The 23,957-nt window shown below is 43.2% G+C and overlaps 1 protein-coding gene across 3 annotated transcripts in view; it reads left to right on the plus strand.

Moving 5' to 3' along the window:
* ADCY8 (adenylate cyclase 8) overlaps nucleotides 1-23,957 on the plus strand; it is a 218,726-nt gene that overhangs the window by 107,491 nt on the left and 87,278 nt on the right. For 2 of the 3 annotated variants that reach the window (XM_067711242.1, XM_067711243.1), the window contains exons 7-8: nucleotides 895-1,165; nucleotides 20,274-20,471. In XM_067711242.1, coding sequence (XP_067567343.1) covers nucleotides 895-1,165; nucleotides 20,274-20,471 — 469 coding nt within the window. The remainder of the gene's footprint in view (nucleotides 1-894; nucleotides 1,166-20,273; nucleotides 20,472-23,957) is intronic. The other variant, XM_067711245.1, reaches the window with a different exon arrangement.

Genomic DNA, 23,957 nt, shown 5'->3' on the forward strand with positions numbered 1-23,957 from the left:
GCCGAAGCATCCATGCTTGTAACCACCAAGCTAGTCTAGCCAGACCACAATGCACCACAACAAGTAGTCTGAGTTAGGCAGTTAGGAGAACAGAAAAACTCTTGCCCAGAAGGATTTACCATGTGACATTCCCACAATTCACATCTGATTTTAAGGCTCTTGATGTCATCTGTTGTTTTGCTAAAAAAGAAACGTGAATCTTGAACTATGATGGCTGGTATGAGTCTCTTACCTTGTGAGTGAGCCTAGCCAGCTGCCAGCCTGCACGTATCCACAGCTGTGTTCTCTTCCGCTTTCCATATACACATTACAAGGGAAATGGCATCTTACAGTGGTTTTCCTAAAGGACCCTCCGTGTAGCCCTGTGGACTTATAAGACCTGCCTTTGTTCTTCAGAAGATTATAGACAAGTTGAAGAAATAAGGCACAAATATGTGAAAATTGAACAGGTAGGAAAAGTTCCAAAACAGTAAGCACTACGTTTGCATGGTGATAGGACAAGAATTGCCGTTGAGTTCAGAAACATTTATGGAACTTGTTTTTCCAAAATAATCAACATGACTGAAAAAATCACTGATTCTTAAAAGTTGCTGGGATCAGGCTGACAGAAGAAAAACCAAAGGAAGTGCTTAAATGTGGCTCAATGGGGCTACGATTTATCAGAGTCTACAGCGACCCTTGGGGTGAAGTTGGTGATAGATACCTGCTCATTGATTTATACTTTTGTTTTCTTTTATTCTTTCTACTTTTTCAGGGGAACAGATACTGTCCTGGAGGACACGTCCTCACAGCACCCATGCACAGCCCTGATGTTGGGTTTGCACAGGACCGAAAACAGAGATGGCCTTTGCAAGCCACGTCAGGTGTATAACAACCTATGCTTTGTCCACACAGGAGGATTCACATTTCCAAAGCCACGCTGGACTGCCTCAACGGTGACTATAACGTGGAAGAGGGTCATGGTAAAGAGAGGAACGAATTCTTGAGGAAGCATAATATAGAGACCTATTTAATTAAGCAGCCTGAGGAGAGTCTGCTGTCTTTGCCTGAAGACATCGTCAAGGAATCTGTGAGCTCCTCAGACAGGAGAAACAGTGGGGCGACATTCACAGAAGGATCCTGGAGCCCCGAACTGCCCTTTGATAACATAGTGGGGAAACAGAACGTAAGTCCTGGCTTGCTTCTTCTGGTTTGCTGTGAATGCATGTGCACCCCCAACCCAGTTGCCTCAGAGAAGACCAATTCATCTTTAACCCTTTCTCTGCTGAGTGCCTTAATCATAATTGATCAAATGTATCACCTCAGGACAGAATTAACCTACGTATGTCATTTCAGGAAATGCCAGAAATACCAGAGGGTTCCCACCACCCTCTCCTTTTTTTTTTTTTTTTTTGACCTAGCTAAAAATAAATGTCATGTGAAGCTGAATTATAATTTTACCAAAATCAATTACTCATGTTGGAAAGGATAAACCTCATTTTATTGAACTAACAACAAAGGGGGAAGGTCAAGTCCATGCGAATGTAATTTTTTTAGGTAGTTGGCTGGCTAGGAGTACCGAGGTGCCCTCTGAAATTTAAAATCAGGAGGGCATTGTTGATTTGGAAATATAAAAGATGCAAGCAAGGAAAGGATGAGGGCATTCAAGAGTAGTAAGCAATTTCAAAGCCACCCACATAATGCTATTCTTATGTAGTGTGGATTTGCATCTTCCATGAGGGATAAAGCAACAAAGTCAGTACATCAGGTGTAAGTTATCAATCATCAAATTATTTTTAAAAGTATATCTTCAAATACCAGAATCACACTAAACCCAATGAGCTGCTCTGACACTGAGAGGCACCAGAGAACTGAAGTTGATCAAGAGAGAACCAAAGTGGATTCAGAGATGCTCCCCTCTCCAGAATGCTTGTTCAGAGCATGGGCAAAATCACCTGCTCTAACAGGTTTTCCCTTCCCTTCCCTCAGGCCAGGGACATATAGTTGAACTCATGTAAGTTGTGTGACTTCATTGTGCTTTTTTAAAGAAACTAACCCAAGAAAAGCCACTATATAAGGCTTGTAAACAGCTTCTGACATTCTCCCGAGCCAAGGGAAAGCTGACAGTACTATGAAATAAATAGACCAAATTGATAGTGTCTGGGGCTTTATGAAGACATATATGTGTTCATTGTTCTAATCCACAGACCTGAACATTTCTCATTAACTTGTCGTTAAGAAAAATCTGTCTGCTTAAAGACATTTAAAATGGAAAAGGTTAAAATGCTGAAAGTCTTGCCTCTTTATTCTGCATTTGAAAGATTGATGGGGCGCTCTGAGGCCAGGTTAACCTTGGTTTCCTTCCAGCTCTGTGTGAAGGAGCTAAGGATCAATGCATGGACCCCATTCACTGGTCAAAGATGCAGGTTGAACCCTTGAACCTGCATGCCTTGCAAGAGCCTTTAATATTCTTTTGTGAGTGTTTACTTTCCCCCCAAATTATTATGCCTACACAAGTCATCACTGATTTCAACGCCTACCTCTTTCCATCCCTGAATTGGTATGCATGGTACAATTTGCTGTTATAGAATATTACGGTCTTAAATACTTCCTGGAGTTGGTGCATGCCCAGCTGAAAGTACCCTCTGTTTCCTCTGCCTATTGTTAGCTTGAGCCTGAAGGCTGCTTATTTTAAAAAGATGCATGCCTCACCCTGAACACTTCAGTAATTCTGCATAAAGTTTTCTCCCTTGGTTTTTTGTTCTTCTTTTTCTTTTTGGTCTTTCCTTTTGAAAAACTCTGTCCGTTTAAGCTGATTGTGGAAATGGGGATAATTCCTAATTGTTCTCATCTCAGTGTGTACCTATCCTTGCTACTAGGAATTGAGAACCCAGAAGAGAGGTAGAGGTGCTCGGTTTTAAGTCATGATTGATTGATCTGGTAGAATTATATAGGAATACTGGAAATATTTATCTGCTGATTTCCTAAAGATATTTACTGATGTCATCAAATAGTTTTTATAAAAGACGTCATTATTAGTCAAAGATTCTTATTCTTGGTGTTTAACCATACCATATATTTCTTATGATGCCTGAGTTTTGCCTGTCTTTGCCATCTTCCACATGAATAATCTCAATTTTGTTTTATGTCTTCATACTTAAGAGCCAGTGAATGTATGCTGATATTCATAAATAACCGAGTGGCACTAATAACATTCTGGAAATTATTGAGTCAATTAAAATGGTCACAAGCATCAGAATTGCACTTATGCTTAGCTCTGGAAGTCAGTGATTCATATGTGCAATTCAGAGACATAATGTGTGCCTGGAAGAGATCAAAACTGGTCTGGCTGAGCCTGTGCTCTGCCAAAACACCCAGTCAATACCACAGGAAGCCCAGACCATCTGGGTGTTTGCATAACACAGATAAAACATACTAATGCTTCACTGGGGATTTGCTAGCTAAATTGGCCAGATGTTTTAGTTTCTATTGATTCACAAAGTATGCTTTGAAATATTTTTAACGACATTGGTATGTCATGCCATAATCTGTGCTATATAGACAGCAGATGTTCAGATAGTTGCATTCTCATGTATTCATTCATTCAATAAAGATTAATTGAGCATCTGTTACATGCCAACTACTGCTAGTAATAAAAGAGGAGGGACAGAAGAAACACTTTGGAGATAAAGTCAGCCGGTAGTGTATATGCTTCATGAAGACAGGAATTGTATCTGTTTCCCGTATCACTATTTAGTCCATAATTAGAACAATACCTGGTAAGTAACAGGACTTGCTTGCAGTTTGCTGAATGAATTAATTAAATGATAGATGTGGGTGGTACAGGAGAAGACCCAGTCAAGTTTGACTTCCAGGTTTTTTGCTTGCATGTGACTGATTAGATGGTAGAACTGCCCACTGAAATAAAAAATAGTGGAATGGAAGGAGATTGGGTGAGAAACACTAAGAATTTAGTTAAGGACGTGTTCAACTTGAAATGCCTAGGAGAGGTCCAGGGAGAGATATCCAAGAGGCTATTGAACACACACTTCTGAAGCTCAGGCATGAAAAAACTATGCAAGGGATGTGAGTCTGGAAGCATTTGAGTGCTAGATGAAGCCATGAGGATGAAAGAGAGAACTGCAAGGAATATGTAAAATAAAATGCTAAGAAGGTACAAGACAGACCTATAGGAACACCAGATGGAGGTGAAAGAGAGTCAGGATCCCGTGACAGAGACAGATAGGAAGCAAGGGGACCAGAAGAGGATTAGGCAGTGTGGTATCATGGAAGCCTACAGAACGGAGCATTTTGAGAAGAACAGGGTGATCAACACTGTCCAATGTAGCCAAGAGGTGCAGGACGATGAAGACTGGAAACTGCCAGTGGGAATTGGATTGGAAAACGTCATTGCAAGAGACAGATTTGACATAGTGGTGACGTCAGAAGCCAAATTGTCCCAGTTGATAAGCGAGAGCTCTGGATTTCCAAGAACCCCAACTCTATCCCAGTCCCCTCTCGGCTCCCCATTTCAGGAGTCTGTCAGTGGTTTGCAGGAGCAAAAAAGTCACTTAGAATTATTTCTGGCCCCTGTCTGAGTCTTCCAGTCCCTGTCTATGCCTGAAGGTAATCTCTTGTTTTTGATGGTGTGCATCTTCCCAGCCCTTATAATCTGTGTCCAGTTAAGCTAAAATTGTTGGTTCAGCCCACTCTTGGACGGCCTGAGCACTTATGCTTTGCATCCCTGGCTCCTGACATGGGCCAGTGTTCTGCCCACTGATTTGGTATCCTGGATCCCTGAATCCTGGCTCAGATACCTGTCAGGCTTCCTATGCTCTGAGCCTCTGAATGGAATGAAATTAAGAAAACTAGAAGGCAAGAGGCTTATGATCACAGGTGGACTATTGAAGTGTAAGGTTACAAAAGGAGAAGTAGGTAGTTGAAGTACACCAAACGTGAACATTTTTGACATGGGGGAGGATGTCCAGAAATTTCAAGGCTAAGTTGTTGGAATGAGTCATCAAAATGGTCATTGAATCTCTCAGAATAAAGACAAAATTTGAGATGAAAATGAAGACTTAAGAAAAGGGTCCTCATATGAAAGGTTGTATTTTCCCCTTCTGGTTGCATGCTACGACTAAAATCTGTTTGTAAGCTTGAGCTCTGGTTCATTCAATTGTTTAACAGACGTTAGTATTCTAGATGCTGAGGATCGAGTAATGAGGGGACAGACTTGATTCCTGTCCTCCAAGAGCTGCATTTTAAGGGAGTGAAGAATGCAGACAATTAACCAAAACACAAAAGTTCTGAGAAGGAAATATAGATGAATATATGAGTAGGGGGCAGATAGAATTACTGCAGATAGGGTCATCAAGAGACCTCTGAAAATGTGACTTGAGTGCCAAAAGGACCCTGCATTTGAATAATCAGGAAAAGAGCATTATAGATAGAGGAAACGGCTAGTGCAAAGGCCCTGGGGTGGGAAAAATTTGGTATGTTAGAGCAACAAGGCCCAAGTGGCTAGAGCATAGTGAGTAGGGAAAGAAGGAATACAAGAAGAAGTTAAAGGAGACAGACATTGATCTTGAAAACCTAGTCGACTTTGGATTTTATTCTAAGGGAAGTGATAGAGATATTTTAAGCTGGCCAGTGACATGATCGGATTTAGATGTTTAAGAGATCACTTTAGCTGCCTGTGGAGAATGGATTGTAGGGACCAAGAATGGACTCCTTAGACAAACAGCATCTTTACTTATGATTTACAAGAGGATACCAGAGGGTGAAGCTTTTGTGTTGCTATAAAGTGTATTGTGTAACGATATGAATCATTTTAACTTGATTTTTATGACAAGTGATAATGCCAAGAGAGGTGGAGCCACCCTTTTAGAAGCAAACCCCCTTTCAGAGCCCGGGTGCTGTCCCTCATATATTGAGAAATCATCACCATTGTCCCATCCATCCCCTTCACATTGGTCACAGCATCAGAACCCAGGCATTTTTCTATTACTCCTCCAGACCTTTTAAAAGAATCACCTGGGGAAAAGTACACATTTGGTACTTCCGTTTTCTATATTAGTTGTTTCTGCAGAGTAAAAGTCATTTGGTCATTATTGTTATCATGAAGTTCATATGTGTACTGCGAAGATTGAAAACACAAAAGAAATTTCTATACAGGCAAACCTCAGAGATATCGCAGGTCTGGTTCCAGACCACCACCATAAAGCAAATATCACAATAAAGCAAGTCACACTGAGGTTTTGGTTTCCCAGTGCATATAGGTTATATTAACACTACACTGTAGTCTATTAAGTGTGCAATAGCATTATATCTAAAAAAACAATGTACGCAAGTGTAATTAAAAAACACTTTATTGCTAAAAAACGCTAACCGTCACCTGAGCCTTCAGCAAGTCATAATAGTGACATCACAGATCACTGATCACAGGTCACCATAACAAATATAACTATTATGAAAAAGTTTGAAATATTGTGAGAATTACCAAAATCTGACACAGACACACCAAGTGAGCAAATACTGCTTTTAAAATGGCACCAATAGACTTGTTTGATGCAGGGTTGCCACAAACCTTCCACGTGTAAAGCTCGCAGTATCTGCAAAGCGCAATAAATTGAAGCGCGATAAAACAAGGTATGCCTGTGTTCTGCACAGCAAGACAGAAAGCAAATGTGTTTCATTGCCAGGAATGTAGACGAATATCCACAGCATCATTAACGCTAATAGAAGTAGAGAGCTTGGGACCAGGTACCGTGTTGGGAGCATTGCTCACTCATATGCTTCGCATTTCATTCTCACATCAACCTTACTGGGTAAGTGTGACGTGCCTGTTTTACAAGTGACAAAATTGTGATTTGAGAGATCAGTTAGTTTTTTGAAGGATATACAGGGAATGAACAACAGAATTGGAATTAGAACCCAGTTACGTCTGACTCCAGAAAACCACATAGTCTCCATCAGGCTGCATTGCCTCCCCTTTCGGTCCTGAAGATATATGCTGCGTTTCTACCTACTACCTTGTTTCCTGGTCAGTTAGTAGTAAAAGGTTGTGTGCGTGTGTGTGAGTGTGTGTATTCACCCTCTGAAGCTAGGTCACTCTCTCAACAGGGATATTTAGAAATTTTCTGTGAAAGCTCCAGGAAAGGACCAGCTTCTCCTCCAGGTGGCGTTAGCATCCCCCTAACGTCTCATACCCTGAGTGTCCTGATGTGATCATTGTTTGCATGGAAAGGGCTAAGCAGGGCAAGTCGCTCAAGTCTACCTAGGAATAAAACAATCATCTGATTTAGTCACACTTAAGACTGCAGAATGTTGACACCAGAAGAAAAGGAAATGTGTGGGGAGTGGGGCTGGCCATGGTGGAAAGCAGGCTGTAAGAACAGATTTATGTGACTATGTTTTTTTTTTGTTTTTTTTTTGCGGTACGCGGGCTTCTCACTGCTGTGGCCTCTCCCATTGCGGAGCACAGGCTCAGCGGCCCTGGCTCACGGGCCTAGCTGCTCCGCGGCATCTAGGATTTTCCCAGACTGGGGCACGAACCCATGTCCCCTGCATCGGCAGGCGGACTCTCAACCACTGCACCACCAGGGAAGCCCCCTCAATGTTACTATGTTTTTATCAGTCCCAGCTGGGACTTTTCTTAGATCCTGTTTTCTGTATCCACTGGAAGAAAAAATTCTCATCTGATTGCCTTGCTGATCAAAACCATGTTGACCTGTTGCTGAGAGCCGTTTCCTCAGAGTAAACCAGTTAGTCCTGTAAGCTGTGAGTCTCATGATCTTGGGGCAAATCTCTGCAGGACCCAAAATTTACCCATATGATAGTGGGAAGGGCCAGAATGGAAACCCAAGAGAACTGAGTTATGGCCCTGATTTCTCCACTTACTATTGCAAGGCCTTAGGGAACCACGTCTCCCCTCCCAACCTCAGGGTTCCTATGCGTACAATGCCAGAACTGGACTGGATGATCCCATCACTGCCTTTCAGCTCCAACATTGCCCATTCAGTTTCTCAGCCTCAGACACATGCTGGGAGTCTGTTTCTACACTGGTGAGTTACCTACACTTCGGAATCCTGCCACCCAAAGCCCAGAGAACCAAATAATTCCCTGGAAAGTAATGGGGTTATCCAGTTTACAATTTTCCTAGTATGACAATTTAGCATAACTGTCATCCTAATGAACTGTCTTAAAGTATTAATACCAAATCGGAAGCAAGAGTTAAAGCGAAAAACTTATTGAGGTAAAAATCTCACCTTACTGGGGATGGAATTGGCCCTTTCTCTCAGCATTCTGGATAACCACATTTTGCACCAAACCAAACATCATTATAAACATCATCACATTTTGCCGTCTTTCAGAGTCCTGTTTTCAACATGATCATTATGTTCTCCTGTTGAGAAATATTGATCACTAGGGTTTGATTTCTTTCCTTCTGTTTCCGTCCCTAAAGGTGGGGTGCAAACTAAGTGGCTGACCCCTTCTTTTTGCATATAAAAGCCCAGAAGACAAAGAACACTCTTAGGGCTCCCCTGGTGGCGCAGTGGTTGAGAGTCTGCCTGCCGATGCAGGGGACATGGGTTCGTGCCCCGGTCCGGGAAGATCCCACATGCCGCGGAGCGGCTGGGACCGTGAGCCATGGCCGCTGAGCCTGCGCGTCCGGAGCCTGTGCTGCGCAACGGGAGAGGCCACGACAGTGAGAGGCCCACGTACCGCAAAAAAAAAAAAAAAAGAACACTCTTAATTCAAACTCATTTTACTTTTATCATTTGACTTGGGCAAGTCAGTCCCCCCAAGATGTTCGTTTGTTTCCTCATTCATTCAGCCACTGATTATTCAACTACTTAATGAACTACAATTTCCCAAGCATTGTGCTGGGTGCCAAGGTTGGGAAGATGCAGAAGGAGGTGCAAAACTGTCGAGGAGCTCACAGGCCAGTGGTATTACTAACAGGGCAACAGGCTAAGTGGACATCGCTGTCTTTCTAGCAGGACTGAATATTGATCCCAGGTAATCAGGGAAGACCTTCCCAAGGAAATGACTGTTAAGCTGAGATCTATAGACAAGCAGGAGTGAGGCCAACAGTGAGGGGACACGACCCCAGGAGGAGGGAAGCAGTAAGGCCACCATCTCAGCCTGGGTTTCTGCTCCTCAAGACCAAACCACATGCTTCTCTTTCCCCTCAGAGAACTCTGACCTGAAATTTCTACCCCGAAAAATGCCTGAAATACTGGCTCTTGGTCTTGAAGAGGAAGCTGTGTTTTCAGAGTTTGCTGCTTCAGTGATAAGCTGCTGAGTATCTAATTGCCGTGTTCAGTCTTGATAGACAGGAAACCACAGGCAGATTTTTCTCCATAGGTAATTTCTTTTGAACCATTTTAACATCAGATGAAGTTCTGATGTGGATTGGGTGGGACATCTGTAGGCTTTTGGGGTAGAGACCATGAAGGACTCTGGACATTTCCCTGAAGCCCATCTGCACTCTCACGGTAACGTGGCTTTTACAGACCACAGAACTCCCCAGCCTGCTTTTAGCCCTGACTCTGAAGACAGCAGCTGAGTTCAGCCAGGAAGAGTCATTAGAGGGACCTGGTTTTCACTCTCTTCAGAAAGGCAAATGGATTTGAAACCTTCCAGAGAGCGTTGAGTGGATGAAGTAGGCAATTTGATCCATTAACTTTGACACATCATCCCCCCTTTCTCTGAAGTTCCAGAGGTAGACTAAGGTGGAAAAGATAAAGGTAGAGAGAAGTTTGTGGCTCACGCGGAATTGCAGCTCTGGAAGCGAGCATTTAAGTTGGCACAAGACACAGCCTGTGGTTACCCCATAGCCAACAACTGGCTGAAACTTTGCTAAACTAGTTGGACTCTTCTTTTACCAGGGATTGACTAGTTGTTTGGGGAGCCATAAACATCTGAGGAACTGGAACCAATGAATGCAACAGTATTTTAAATATGTGAAGATAAGTGTATAATATTCTAAAAGTGTGAAGATAGATAGGAAGAGAAGAGCAAAAATCTGGATTTTTTTCTGACTTATTTCCTCGCTTTGAAAAAATAGAACTGGGATTTAAGTTTTATTAAACTTAATGCCACTTTTGCTATGCGTGGGCTGAGAGGTGTCCTTGTAAACGTTCTTCATTGAGCTATGTCAGGATTTTCCCATCTTTTCTCCACCAAGAAGACCTTTCATTTCTCTGCCGGTGCAATTCATATGCATTAAGGTTTTTCTTTCCAAAGAAAATTGCATTTGTATTCCCCTTTTTTAATATTAGTTGGCACGTGTGCCGTGACCCACCGTTGCTGCTGCTCTGCACAAGGAAACGAATGGTACCACTGTAAGGTGATTCGGTTCCAGCCCAGAGCAGAGACACTTGATGTTTTTGTTGGCATGACCCGCCTCATCTTGGCTTTTAGTGTATGTACTTATTTTTGCTTCGCCTAGGGTCTAAAAGGAGTTACAGTCCTAATCCCTTGGATATTGATGGAACTTGAAAGCCCCTCACATCTCAAGGATCTCCAAACTGCTACTGTGAATTCCAGGTTATGAACCACTAGATTCCATTGTGTCTTTCCCACTTTATGGCTTTTATATCACCTTTAGTCCCTTAAAGGATCTCTTCACACCTTGAGATGATAAGGGCTCTGTATACGTCTTACGTGGTAGCCCCCACTCAGGAGTCCATGTCTTCAGAGTACTTAGATACAGGACTGTTCTTAAGTGATAAACTTAGAAACAAATATTTAGGAATAATGATAGCCAAGAAGAGCTACACTAATTAGATGAATCCAGTAGAAAAGTGTGTGGTAGAAAAGTTAGGATAAGAGGAAGTAGAGGCCACTGAGCAGTTTCTTCTTTTCCCAGTTTTGTCCTACCACTGTTACCCACCAGCGTTCTTGGCCTCCTTAATCAATAGAAACTGATCAGAGGCCAGACAAGAAATTCAGGCAAGGCTTTACTGGGGCCCCTGCTGCAGCAGCGGGGAGCGGGAACAAGTAACAGCTTCCCTTGCTCGCTCACTCCCGGGGGCGGGGGGATGGGGGCCCGTGAGCTCGTTCCTTATATGGGGTGAGGGTAGGGGTGTGTCCAGGGGTCGGGGCCGGAGGATAGCTTGGGTGGTTTGCCCACTCCTTAGGTGGTGTTGTGCGCAGGGGGCGTGGGCAGTACCCCGCTTTTGCTCCCAACCCCCTATTTTTGCTCCCTGCTCTTCAGAAGTGGCATGGGCTTTTTTTGGGTCTTTTTGTATCTTTTGTCCAGAACTTGCCTCAACTGCGGCAGGCGTGCAGTTATTTTTAGTCCCATATAGTTTCTTTGTATTTTGTTGCTGGAGGAGAGGTTTGTCCAGGTGCAGGCACTGCAGCACTGCAGCAAAGGGTCCGAAGTCCCAGCCGATCTCACCATCCCTGGGGAAAGGTTAAGAGAGGCTACATTCTTGAAGGTCAGTAAGGTGAGCTCCATTGAAGCCAAATCCGGGAAAGCATCAATCACTAAACTTTTAATTAGTAAATTGTATAGTAAGACCTATAGCCTTAAAGTACCAAATGGGAGCAATTTATCAGCAGCTCTTGATGTACTACGTATGTCGTAGTCCTAAACGAAAAGAGTTACTTCAGAACCTAAAAAAGATAAAAGTTCGGTAACTCTTCTATTTCAGTTTTCTCCACGTTTCTGTTAAGTAAACAAAGAGACACATATAAACATGCACACACGTGCGTGTGCACACACCCCCCCACCCTCACACATACACTCATTTTCCCCATGGCATTGACATTTCTGAAAAATCTACGTCTTTTCTTAAATTAATTTTTATTGGAATATAGTTGCTGTACAATGTTGTGTTTCTACCGTATAGCAAAATGAATCAGTTATACATATACATACATCCCCTCCTTTTTGGATTTCCTTTGAAAAATCTACATCTTTGGTATTCACAAGGAAGTCCTGATATATGTTCATTGATTTATTTCCTGAGCTGAAATTATCTGATTGCCAAGACAATCCATTGCCCGCTCAGGGGGGGTCACTTGGTCAAGTGGGTTAGTAACCACCTCTCCAGACACAGCCTGTGACATTTTGGCCCAGTCATTTCAGTGCTGTGAGTACTTTGATTCTCACCTGTCCCGTGGCCCTGTAAACAAGTGACTGATGTGTCAGCCTCTCAACCCTGCCCCTCTGCCTAGGCCCACCCCGTCCCTCTCACCCACTCCCCCCAACCCTGAGATGAGATCAGTGCTGGCGTTTACACATCTGTTCCACACATTACTATGGATGTGATATTTTAAAAGCTAAAATTCAATTTTGGCAACTTGCCTCAAACCATGCAACTTCAAAGAGGCCACATCTAACTGGATGTGCCAACTTCTGTTTCAGCCAGTTCTGCAGCAGTTTAGCGACGATTTTTTTATTAAAAATGGCTCTAGCGTGTAATGACTAAAGTACAATCACGTTCCCAAACTGAGATGAGCATCTTTCTGAGGAATTCAAAGGATAAAGTCAGAGTTAAGGGATCCTGAATTAGCTGATAGAGGACTGGTCAAACAGAGCCAGACAAGCTTCTGGAAGGACAGAATCAGTGTCAGACACCACTTGTCCTGGGCTAACCTGGCTCTGAGGTCCTTGGACCAGACCTTGGGGACAGAATCTGGAATGCTAGAAATTCCCTCTGTGGGCTCTGAGTCCCCTTATTTTGAGAGCTCGGCCCAGTCACCTGGAATTGTGGCTAGCCCGGAAGTTCAGCCACAACTGACCATTTGCCCACCCCTCATCCAAAGAGAACCGAGCCAGTGTGTCTGCGTCCAAAGCCAGTAGCCACTAGTAGGATGAACTGAAGCAAAGAGCAAGGCATTTAACGTCAGGGAAAGTACACTGGGAAAGGAGCCGAGCGCATCTGGGACCTAAACCCCCAAATAAATAAACTGCTTTCATGATCCACCTTATCAATATTAGTCAAAAGGTCAAGAGTAAAGTTGTGGGATTCAGATCAATAGCAAACTAATAAATGCTTATTGTGGGATCTGCCAGAACTCGGGGTACCTCCCCTGTCATTGTTTTGTTCTCTTAATCATAAACAGTTTGAAATTTCGGACCACACAGTGACAAAGGCCAATCAAAGGAGTTTATACATCCTTTATTCCCTATCCAATGCAGCACCCAGACTATATTTGCAAACTTCCAGTTCTGCGCCAAAGCAGGAAGCAGTGATTATCCAAATAGCCTGGGCCCCAGACATATTGTTTGCTCACAGTTGAGCATCGGGAACCAGGCTACAGAGGGGTGCTGGAATCCTGCAGCAGGCTGGCTGGAAATGTCTGGACCATTATTTCAGCAAACAGAGTGGACATTCTGACCCTTGTTATTTCATTTCCTGGAGCAGAAGCTATGAGCTTATTGTGAAAATTATTTAAACCTCTTCCTGTAGTTGTATTCCCTAGACCTCCTCCCACAGTGAGATCTCAAAAAATATTCTGTTGCTTTGTTTGGAAGATAGATTATGATGGCATAAATATCTAAAAAAGAAAAGAGAAAGTAAGTAGTATCCCTAAACTAAAAAACCCATCAGGCATATCATTTGAATGTGATATCTCGTTTTCTCTCAGTACAGACAGGAACAGTTGTGACCATCTTGGCTAACACCTCTTGCTTATGAAGAATGGCCTAATTCACTAGCACCTCCATTTTTATAAGAAGGAAACATTGTGTGTGATGGGTTCTGGGGAGCCCTGTGTGGATATTTTCCCGGGGCCCACCCCCAACTCGGTGTTTGCCCAAAGACCCCTTAAAACCTTTTACCAGAAAAACATTACATGCACATCCCAGGAAATCTCTGCTCCCCCATCCCTAGATTTGAGGGAAAAAAATAATTGGGCCACTTTCAAACACAGCAAGCATCCTTTCTGAGACCCTGAATGCCAGTCATTGTGGACTAGATCACCTCAAACCTTTCCCAAGTGAGCTTTCATAAAAAGAGCACAAAAATAATTTTTTTAAAAAAGGAGGAGCCTTCTCTTCTGGGGGTTGGTTGGGGGTTTAATAAACAGTAGAGAAAATAGAGCTCTAATGTGTGCACTTGGGGGCCCTTATTCAGGCTTAGCTTTTGTTCCTGGCGATTTTTCTCAAGTCGGCCTATAGTTGTAGGACACAGGAAGTGGGTTAGGGACTGAAAGATAAAAATCCCTGCCTTTTCCACAACCCAAACCCTGCAGGCGACAAGCTTGAAATGGAGCCACAGAGGCTTCCAAAGGAGGCACGGGCAGATGGTGCCGTAGAGACGATGGAAGGATGCTCCGGAGTGAGTTGAGGAAGCCGCTGGCTCTACCTGCTTCTGACTGCAGACTCCAGCCTGAGACTGGAAGCAGGCAGAGACTTGGGAGAGGATAAGCCATCTCGGCTTGAAAGATGGATGCTGTTATGAGGCTCTGGGCATCTTCTCTGGGTCTTTCCCAAGCAGCAACAAGCTGGCCTACAATGCAGGATCTCAGTCACAACTACCTACAGCTAAATCTCAAAACTGCATGTCCATCTCCCAGAGAAGCTAAAAGATGAGGCCCTTTCACTGATGGCTTTAACCTTACGCTTTATGCTGGTTCGTGGGAAACACTCAAGTGGATGTTAACGCAGGCGCTGGTCCTGGAAAAGGCTGTAAGTTAGTGCTTTCCCATCTGTGACCTCTGGTACCCTAGCAGTCAGCACCTAGAGGTAGTAGTAGGGAGGCATTTTCTGGATTCCAGAAACCTGAGTAAAACCTCCTCTTGACACAGACCATAGGCTGCCTGTCCAGGCTCTCGCTCTCGGCTGGAATTCTCTTTTGGAGTTTGTGGTAATGCCTTTTATCCCCTGCTGGTCCAAAACTAGGCATTTGATTGAATAATAGGAAAACAAACTACTCTTATGTAATACATTCAATTTGGTAAGCAGAGTCTTCCTAAATTTGAAGTCCATTTGGGGGAGAACAGGAAAAACGTAACAGGACTTTTGGTAGCAAGAGATGGAAAACAATGCCCGAGGAAGAGTCTTACATAGCCATTGAACTTTTCATTCATGCATGCATGCATTCATTCATTCCAAAAGTACTTGTTAAGAACCTACCAAATTTGCCAGTTGCTGGAGATTTAGTTATGGGTAAAACACATTGCCTGACCCTCCAGGAGATCAGAGCCTAGAGGAACAGACAAATACACCAGAAGGCAGTTACAAGACATCACAGTAACTGCTGTGCTGAGGATACGTGCAGACTCAGAATAGGCTTCCTGGAGAAAGAGATGTCTGAATTGGTTTTTAAAGAAGCAGTAGGGCATGCAGCCTAGCTGCCACACGTTCAAATGCATGAAATGTAATAGACTAACTGTTTAATAGGTCACGCTGTGGTAGGTGCCTTGGCTCCAACACAAGGTCAGATGTCGTTTGCACTGGGTCTGGTTCTGTACAGTAGTATACTCAGGGTGTGGACAAACTGGAGAGGATTGTGCCATATGTGGAAACCATGTCACCTGTGAAGTGACTGGGAAAATTGAAGGCATTAGCCCGTGGAAGAAAACTCTGGAGGGGGGGAAATAGATCTTATTCAGAGATCAGAAACAGATCCGCTGCGTGAGAGTTGTGAACAACATCAGGGAAGAACTTCAGAGTATTGTTTCCCAAGTGGTATTCCATGGAATGTGTAGAGGAGATCTGAGCAAAAACTGTTTTATGGTTATAAAAGCTTGGAAGGTGCAGAGTTTAAAAGTCTTACTTACGTAGAACTTATCAGTGCTTTTATTTCAGTAACGTGTACCGTGAGACTCCGATAGGAGGATATAAGAATTTTTTCGTTCAGCAAACGGGTACTGAGTGCTTACTTAGTGCCAGGCCCTGGCATAAGCACTCCAAACAAAAAGAGACAAAATCCCTTCTCTCTCAGAGAGTAGTGAGAACGGATGGCAGTAAACAAACAGTGGATCCACATTTCCTAAATCGACTGGTCCACAGAACCATTTTGTAAAGAAACATCCCTTCCTTCTTGTGTTCCTTGGAACGAAATTTTTGGGAAAGAGTTAATTAAGGGGATCTAGTGATGAAAGAGAGTGATGATATCCCCAGATTCCGGCACTGAAACTATGCAAGCTGAGTTACAGTGTCTACAGGGATGCTTTAGAGGGTGTTTTGATATTGGAATATGTGATCCAAAAGAGCTAAAGTGTTTTTGACTCAACAAAACTGGATGTTTCTAGAGAGTACACTTTCAGCCTGAAATCTTACTAGGAATAATTTATTTGCTGACCCAAACTGATTAAGGAATACAAAGGGTATTGCTATCCATGAAGCAATAGGACCTGTAAAAAAAAAAAAAAAAAAAAAAAGTAGGTTGTTAGTGTGTACATAAATTAAAAAAAAAAAAAAAAAAAGATTCCCAAAGGAAAGTCTTCTGGTCATAAACCAAATGATGAGCTTAAGAGGATTTTTGATTTCCCCCACCCCATTCAAATGCAGTTTACAAACGGATATGTGGATGGTAATTTTCACCAGAACCCCCAGGCTCACAGGCAAGACCTTCTGATCAGAAACTTGGGTTCAGAAGGGACTCTGGTTTTCATTTGGGCTTTGATCTGTGTTAAGCACCTGTGAGTAAGGAAGTAATTGAAATGCCTGAGGGGGGCATGGATCTCAGTTAGGATGAATCACCAGGCTGCAGTGTCTTTTTGTGAAGAGACTCAGACGTGAGAGGCCCCCTCAGCTGCAAACTTTGATTTTTCCCAACATTGCTGCTCTCATCTGACCTCCTAAATGTCTGAAAATGCCAGCTAAAGAAATGAATATACACATTGAGTATTGTATATTAAGTATTGTATTTAAATTGTTCATAAGATATATATGATACATATTTGAATATATGTTTCAATGTGTAATTGAATTGAATTATAATTACATTCATAATCATTGATATTCAATTATTCTCAGTCATTTCCCATTTCATCCATTCTCTTGCCAGTTGCTTAAGCTGTTTATGTGGAAGAACAATCTCGACATTTTGGGAGGTCAGTTTAAGACTGGAATCATATTTGAAAGCCTGTGCTACTTTTTAACATGACTCTGATCTCCCTCACACTAGTCCTGTAAGTCTTAAAGGGAGAAAACCATATTCTATTGAAAATAGCCTGTTGCATCATAGACTCTAAACAGGCAGATAAGATGTGTTACACGTTTGCCAAATACTGCTTACAAGTGAATCACTGTGGGGATATCAGCTTACGGATCTTTAGTGTTAGCATTATCTTACTGGAGGCCAGCACATGGTGAAGTCATCTCAGTGGCCATGACCAGTGGAGACGGAGTATCACAAATAATCTCAAATTAAGTATCCCCCAAAGCCATTCATACTTTTCAGGGGTGCACTGGGGGTAAATGAAAGCAGATGGTTTCTCTTCCTGATTCCAACCTGCTTGACTTACTGAGTTGATGCTGGTCTTCCCTTGAGCATGTATGTCCTGAAGGTGTGAGGTAGGCTGAGAGAGATTGCTTGTCAAACAGCAGGTATAATTGTCATATGTAATTGACAAATGATCAGAAAAGGAATGGCTGAGCATGGACTACCTGCATTAAAATACTAGGGATATAATTGCAAGGAGTAAAAGTAATTGCTTGGGCAAGAGAAGCATTCTTCATCTCAGCATCATTGACATTTTGACGCAAGGACTCCTTCCCAGCTCTTAATTGTAACCTGGTGGCAATGAAGAAAGAAAGAGAGGTGCTTCCAAGTTTATCTCTCACTTGAAGCAGCCCCACAGACAGTCAATAAGGGGCAGGGGAGCTCTGAAAGTAGGAAGTTTTACTGGTCTCTGCCTTACAAAAGTGGTCAATGGCACAGGCACTCAGGACGCAACATCTATTCCTGGTTTTCCAAAGGTCTCCCTACAGACTGCAGTCAATCCCTGATAACATTTTCACCAGCCCCCATCAATATGAGAAAAATGGGGACATTCATTAAGTTAAATGCATTCAGTGTAAAGAACAGTCCTTTGTTTTGAGCTTATGTCATTCTTGTTGTAAAAAAAAAGTGCCCTTTCTTTTATGAAATGGTGGTCATATAGAGGGTTGTAGCCGTGGCAATCACTGCAGCTACTGCTATAATTTATATAAGCAGTCCAAAAATATTTTTGAAACTCCCCTTCTCTGTGAAATCCAGAGGTCTAAAAGCCATTGAAGGCATGAGGGAGTGGTAGAGTGGAAGGCTCAATTTAGTTCAAAGAAGGAAAACTGTAGGAAAATAAAAATTACAAAGAGAGAGAGAAATTCCTAACTGGATCTGTGTAGATGGTGAGCTGATTTCCTCTCCTTTCCTGTCAAATCCCAGCTCTAAGCATTTTCCAGGAGAGCATTTTCGCATCTCTAAGCCAGAATGTATGTCCAGACGAGGGCAGCTTGAGTGTCTTTTCCACCTCCTCTCCAAGGTAGAAGACTAAATTTTGTCATTTTCCAAACTATGTGGAGAGAATTTCTGCCCAAGAAACCAATAGGAGATCCACAGAGGGTGGGCTCCAGTCTCTTTCACCTTCTGAGACGCTGTTCTAACGTCATTTAATCCCAGGGCTCAAGCCTTCTGGCCGTACATGGACCCTGCTGTTCAGTTTGCTGGAACATTGGTCCCTGTTTCCCTTTCTCTGCTCCAGCTCTTCTCTTCACCTCTCATCCTGCCATACCTCCCCCTAGCATCTATCTTCTTCTCTGTGGTAGCCTCCTTCATACTCAGAGCTGAAATTAACTTCAGTGCCCTAAGAGCATATACTTTACTTTTGCATGTTGGCACATGCAACTCCATCCTTTATCCTGGGGCTGGAGAAGAAGGTTTCCATAAATTCTACCAGTGATGAAGCCCTGCTCAAGAATTCTTTAGAGACTTCGAATTTAGGTTACGTTGAATATCTCCATGAAGCTTAAAAGGAAGAGTCCAACAGGAGGAATACTTATGGAATGGGCTAGAGGCTCCATGAGAGCAAAGCCCCCGACTCTGGCTCTGGGATCAGAGGATCTGACCTGGCTGCAGAAAAGCTGATGGCTCGTGAGCGTGATTCTCTGAGGCTCACAGGTACATGAAGGGTTCAGGCAGAAGGACCTCCACGATGTTCTGTCAGCTCTCACAGGCTGCCATTTGATGATTACACCAGCTTATCTCAGTCTAGCCTATGGTCTAACATTGGCCAAGGTGAGAGGCTGGCAGAGGGATGAAGATGCAGTGAGAGTGTACAGAAGCAGAGTTTTCTCTTCCCCTTTCCAGATGTACAGCATCCTCTACCTCTCCCCAAGGAAATCTTTTGAGGGAGGAGATGAGCATCATTGTCGTTATATCTCTCCAGCTCCAACTCCCATGTTTTTGGTTGTCTTAAAAGAAGACATATAAAGACATAAAGAAGACATGTAAAGATATAAAGAAGTTGTCTTAAATTGGAGCTGTGAGTGAGCATTGCATTTGGCTAGATCCAGCCAGTTGATCTTGTCACCTGCAGCTAAATTGCCAGGAGACAGAGTCCTCCCTGCCAAATCTGGTGTGTCTTCATCAGCCAGAGCTGTTTCTGCATCCATGTGGCCACACCCAATGACCAACCACGGGGGCCGTGCCTTTCCCCAGCCCCTGCTGTTTAACCTGTGAAATGGTGAGAGGCTGAAACTGCTTTTGCATTTTTTTGCCTAAAGGAAATTAAACACATATATCTATGTGAAGATATAGATATATAATGGTCTGTGGGGGGAAAAACGTTCGTCTAGTGTAAAAATCTAACAATCGTTGTCAAGTTTAAGGAGCAGATTCTGGCTCATTTGGCTGTCCGTGGGGAATGCTAAAAAAGGAAATGCAAGCCATTGGTCCCCAAGCCTCTCCACCACCATTAGAGGAAAGACCACATGGAAATGTGGAGTCTACCTGGTTGGAGAGGATCATTTCCATGGACTTTTCAGATCTGTTTTCCTTTCTGCTATTTGTATTGGTTTTCTTTCTCTCATGCCAGGGTTGTGCCTGGTTAGAGAAAGGGTCTTTTAACACGTCCAGGCCGACCACTCTCCAAATACCTGAACCAAGGGAATTCAGTGCACCTACACAGAGGAAAGAGAAATATCCCTCTTGATGTGCTATTTTTGCCAGGTTGTGTTTCTCTGAACCAAATGCTAACTTATCAACTTCTGTAGGTTTCACTGAATACAACTGCATGGATTGCTGTTACTGTTTGCAATGCAACCTAATCTGAACACATTGCATTTCTTTTTAATCCAAAGGGGACTAGCAGGTTTATTGTGTTTGCATGTGCTTTCCCCCTAGACTCTGGCTGCCCTAACAAGAAATTCAATAAATCTACTTCCAAACCATCTTGCACAAGCTTTGCATGTCCAGTCTGGGCCTGAGGAAATTAACAAGAGAATAGAACATACCATCGACTTGCGGAGTGGCGATAAATTGAGAAGAGAGCATATCAAGCCATTCTCACTGATGTTTAAAGACTCCAGCCTGGAGCACAAGGTAGACCTGGGTCTCCACAGTGGCTCTTTTTTCTGGAATAAATTGTCGTAAATGTTCATGGGACTGGAGAGAGCCCAGGGGCTGTGGTTTTGGTTGGTGTGTTTGTTGCTTCTTTGGTTGGTTTGGTACTGTTTTTTTCTCTTTGAAAATCATGAGTAGACTGAAGGCCATGTAAGGAGATGCTGGTTAGATAAAGAGAGCCTCAGCTTTGCTTTTTAAGGAAAAGATGACGGAAAGAACAAAGGAGTACCTTCCACTTTGAGATTATTAACCCAAATGTCATTGGCACCCACGTGCCTTTGATTGTAGGTGGATCTGCCACCCTTGTAGCATAATATATGAGGGCACCTGATAACCTAATGCAAGCATTAATGATAAACACTGTCTTTCTTAGATTGGAGACACCTGTTTTCCCATTTTCCCAGTCGTCCACTGCTCAGACCCCCTGATGTAAGGCACAGTAGGTGGGTTGTGGATTCAGAGTTGGGTTCGAATTCCACCTCTGCCACTTCCTTGCTAGGTGACCGTCAGTAAGTGAAGGATTGTGTGAGCACGAAGTCCTCTCTGTACAATGAGGATGATGGACATGCCTCCCTCTTAGGTTATGACGAAAGGCTCCAGGCAATACGTTGATCAGATCAGCCGTTCAAAAGTAGCCCGCATTACCATACTGCTGATGACTTTTTTCCATGCCCCGTCTCCCAGCCCAGCTCCAAACTGCAGAGTGTAGTGGGGAGGTGGTGCTGTCCCTGCTTAACTGGGCTGCTCTTTTGCGCGGATGGAGGCTGACAGACCTTCTTTGACTGAGCACAGGAGGTGCTTGGCATCTGCAGGAGCTTCCGGCAAGAACAGCAGGGAATTTGCAAGCAAATTTCAGAAGTTTGATTCTATACTGTGCAAAGCTCCAGCGAACAATTTTTTGTGAGTCTAATCAGCTGCCTGGGAGATTCTACTTTCCTAGGCTTGGAGAATTCACACTTCTGTGCACATGCATTATTCCCAGCGAATCTCTTTGATAAACTCCCTGAAGGTTGCAAACTCCAAAGTACTATCTTCACCTGTGATTGACCATTTGAAATGTATCATGTCTATGTACTAACAAAACAAAAGGAAAAGAAACATTTTGCCTGTTCAACAGTCCCCCTCAAATAGCAGGTGGACTTTTCTTGTTAGTAATATAACTAAGGGCTTATCGTCCAAATTAAATGCATTTTCTTTCCTGCTTGCTACATAGAAGGAGCTAGGAAGAGCAGGGCGGTCTTGCAAAGAATCTTCTCAATGAGCCTGTGTAAATACCTGTGTCCAGAGCTATACAAAACCTTTTTATTCATTCTTGCTAAGGAGGTACTTGCTTCACTAATGACCTGACCCTTGCAGACTAGAGATAATTTCTAATGTGTTTTATTCAGTAGTGTCTGGCCCGCACCTGCAGGCACCTGGTGTTGGAGGGGGGATGGGGAGGCACAGTGTATCTGAGGTTGATTTCTGTGACCAGCTTCTAGGAGAAGCAGAGGGCAGCATCCTGGATGGACATGCAGGGATATGGCCACTAGTCCAGCTTTGCATCACCTAGCGTGTGTTCTGCGTCGTGTAGGTGACGGGAGTGAAGGCAAGTGGGCACATCAGCTAATGTTCACTCCCCTCGTGTCACAGAGACGGCCCTCGTGACTCTTGCTCTGAGACCCTCTCCAGGGGCTGCGTTACTGCTGAGCAGAGCGTATCAAAAGTCATAGTCAGTGGGTGTTTACCAAACACCAGGCACTATTCTAAGCTGTTTGCGCATACTGACTAACAGTGACAGTATGAATTAGATGTTATTAGGAGGCTCATCTTATATTTGCTGAAATGGAGACATGGAGAGATGATTAGGTAGCCTACCCAAACTCGAACTGTCAGTAGAAGGGCTGCGATCGGAGCCCACTGTGACCCCAAAGCCAGTGCCCTTGTCTGTTCACGACACTGCCCCTCCCAGGAGCCCTGGGGACTTGCTCTCCCAGGCCCTTGTCCGCAGAAGACAATCCTATGCTAGCTTCATCCTCTTCTCCTTGAACTTTGGATGAAGTGGGAGGCACAGGACAGGGGTTTGGGAGAGAGATCAAGTAAGAAAGGGTCCTAGAAACCTTACTAAAATAACAGGGTCTTCAAATCCATAGGACTCCAGAGTTAGCGAACAGCATCAGTGTGAATCTGCTCTGTGCCTGGTGTTTCTGTATATCGGTCTACTGCATCCTCAGGGAAACAGTACTATCTTGCTTCCAGAAGAGAAAACTGAGCCTCCTAGAGGTTAAGGAGAGGTCATAGCTCTCAGAACCTGGATGCCTATTTCATAGACTCTGAGGTACCATCAACTGTGAGGTGCTTGATTTTTCTATGCAGCACTAAGAAAAACCACCCAATGAGCTGTGCTTACAAGGTAAAAATGAACAGAAAAAAACCCACCCAGCAGACAGAGTCAGTGAGGAAATTCACATGCCTCTATCTGGGTATTGGTTAGATTAAAAAAAAAAAAAAAAGAACTCTCCAAGAAGTTGAATCCAAAATGAAATCCCTGAGTTCACACACTCAATGTGATCTTAAAAAAAAAAAAAAGTCAGGCAGAGAATTTAAAATGGTTCTGGATTCATACTGCCCCCTGGTGACCAGCAGGAGCAATCACAAACCTCCCTGGAAGTCCTCATGTTTCAAGACTCCTTTGATAGTTAAGATACTTTCTGATTTCAGAGATGTTAAAAGGTGAGGTTAAAATTGTGCATCTTAGACTTGTTGAAATATTTACAGTATTTGTGACTCCAGTCTTTTCTCTTCCCACTGCCCTAACTGCTTCTTGGGAGCAAGTTTGGACCATAAAAGTATGTTTTCTGAAAGGAAAAATGGAAATGGAAAGAATGATTTTACCTTGGAAATTCTGTAGGGAAGAAATTTTTGAAAATTTCTTTTCAAACAGAAAAGAAATTCTGTTTAAACGATATACAGATATAGGAACACGGGAAACTGTTCTCCACTCCACCTTTATTCGTGAATTGGAGAACACAAAAAACTCTTTTGAAATGTCATCCAGACACTTCCTGGTTACATTAGTTTATAAAAATAAGCATATCTAGCAAGTGTTATGAGAAATGGGACTTTTATTTGTCTCCTGGTGTTGCATAAATACTTGTTGAATGAATGAAGACTCAGGTTAAGGAGAATCCTTGAGGAGATTACCTCGCAGCTGGTCTCAGGATATTTTTTTGTGAATTCTAAGAACCAAAAGACATGGGTTGGGTTTTTGTTTGTTTGTTTTAACATCTTTATTGGAGTATAATTGCTTTACAATAGTGTATTAGTTTCTGCTTTATAACAAAGTGAATCAGTTATACATATACATATGTTCCCATATCTCTTCCCTCTTGCGTCTCCCTCCCCCCCACCCTCCCTATCCCACCCCTTTAGGTGGTCACAAAGCACTGAGCTGGTCTCCCTGTGCTATGTGGCTGCTTCCCACCA

Source organism: Pseudorca crassidens, chromosome 17 (assembly GCF_039906515.1).
Source record: "Pseudorca crassidens isolate mPseCra1 chromosome 17, mPseCra1.hap1, whole genome shotgun sequence".
Classification (NCBI taxonomy): domain Eukaryota; kingdom Metazoa; phylum Chordata; class Mammalia; order Artiodactyla; family Delphinidae; genus Pseudorca; species Pseudorca crassidens.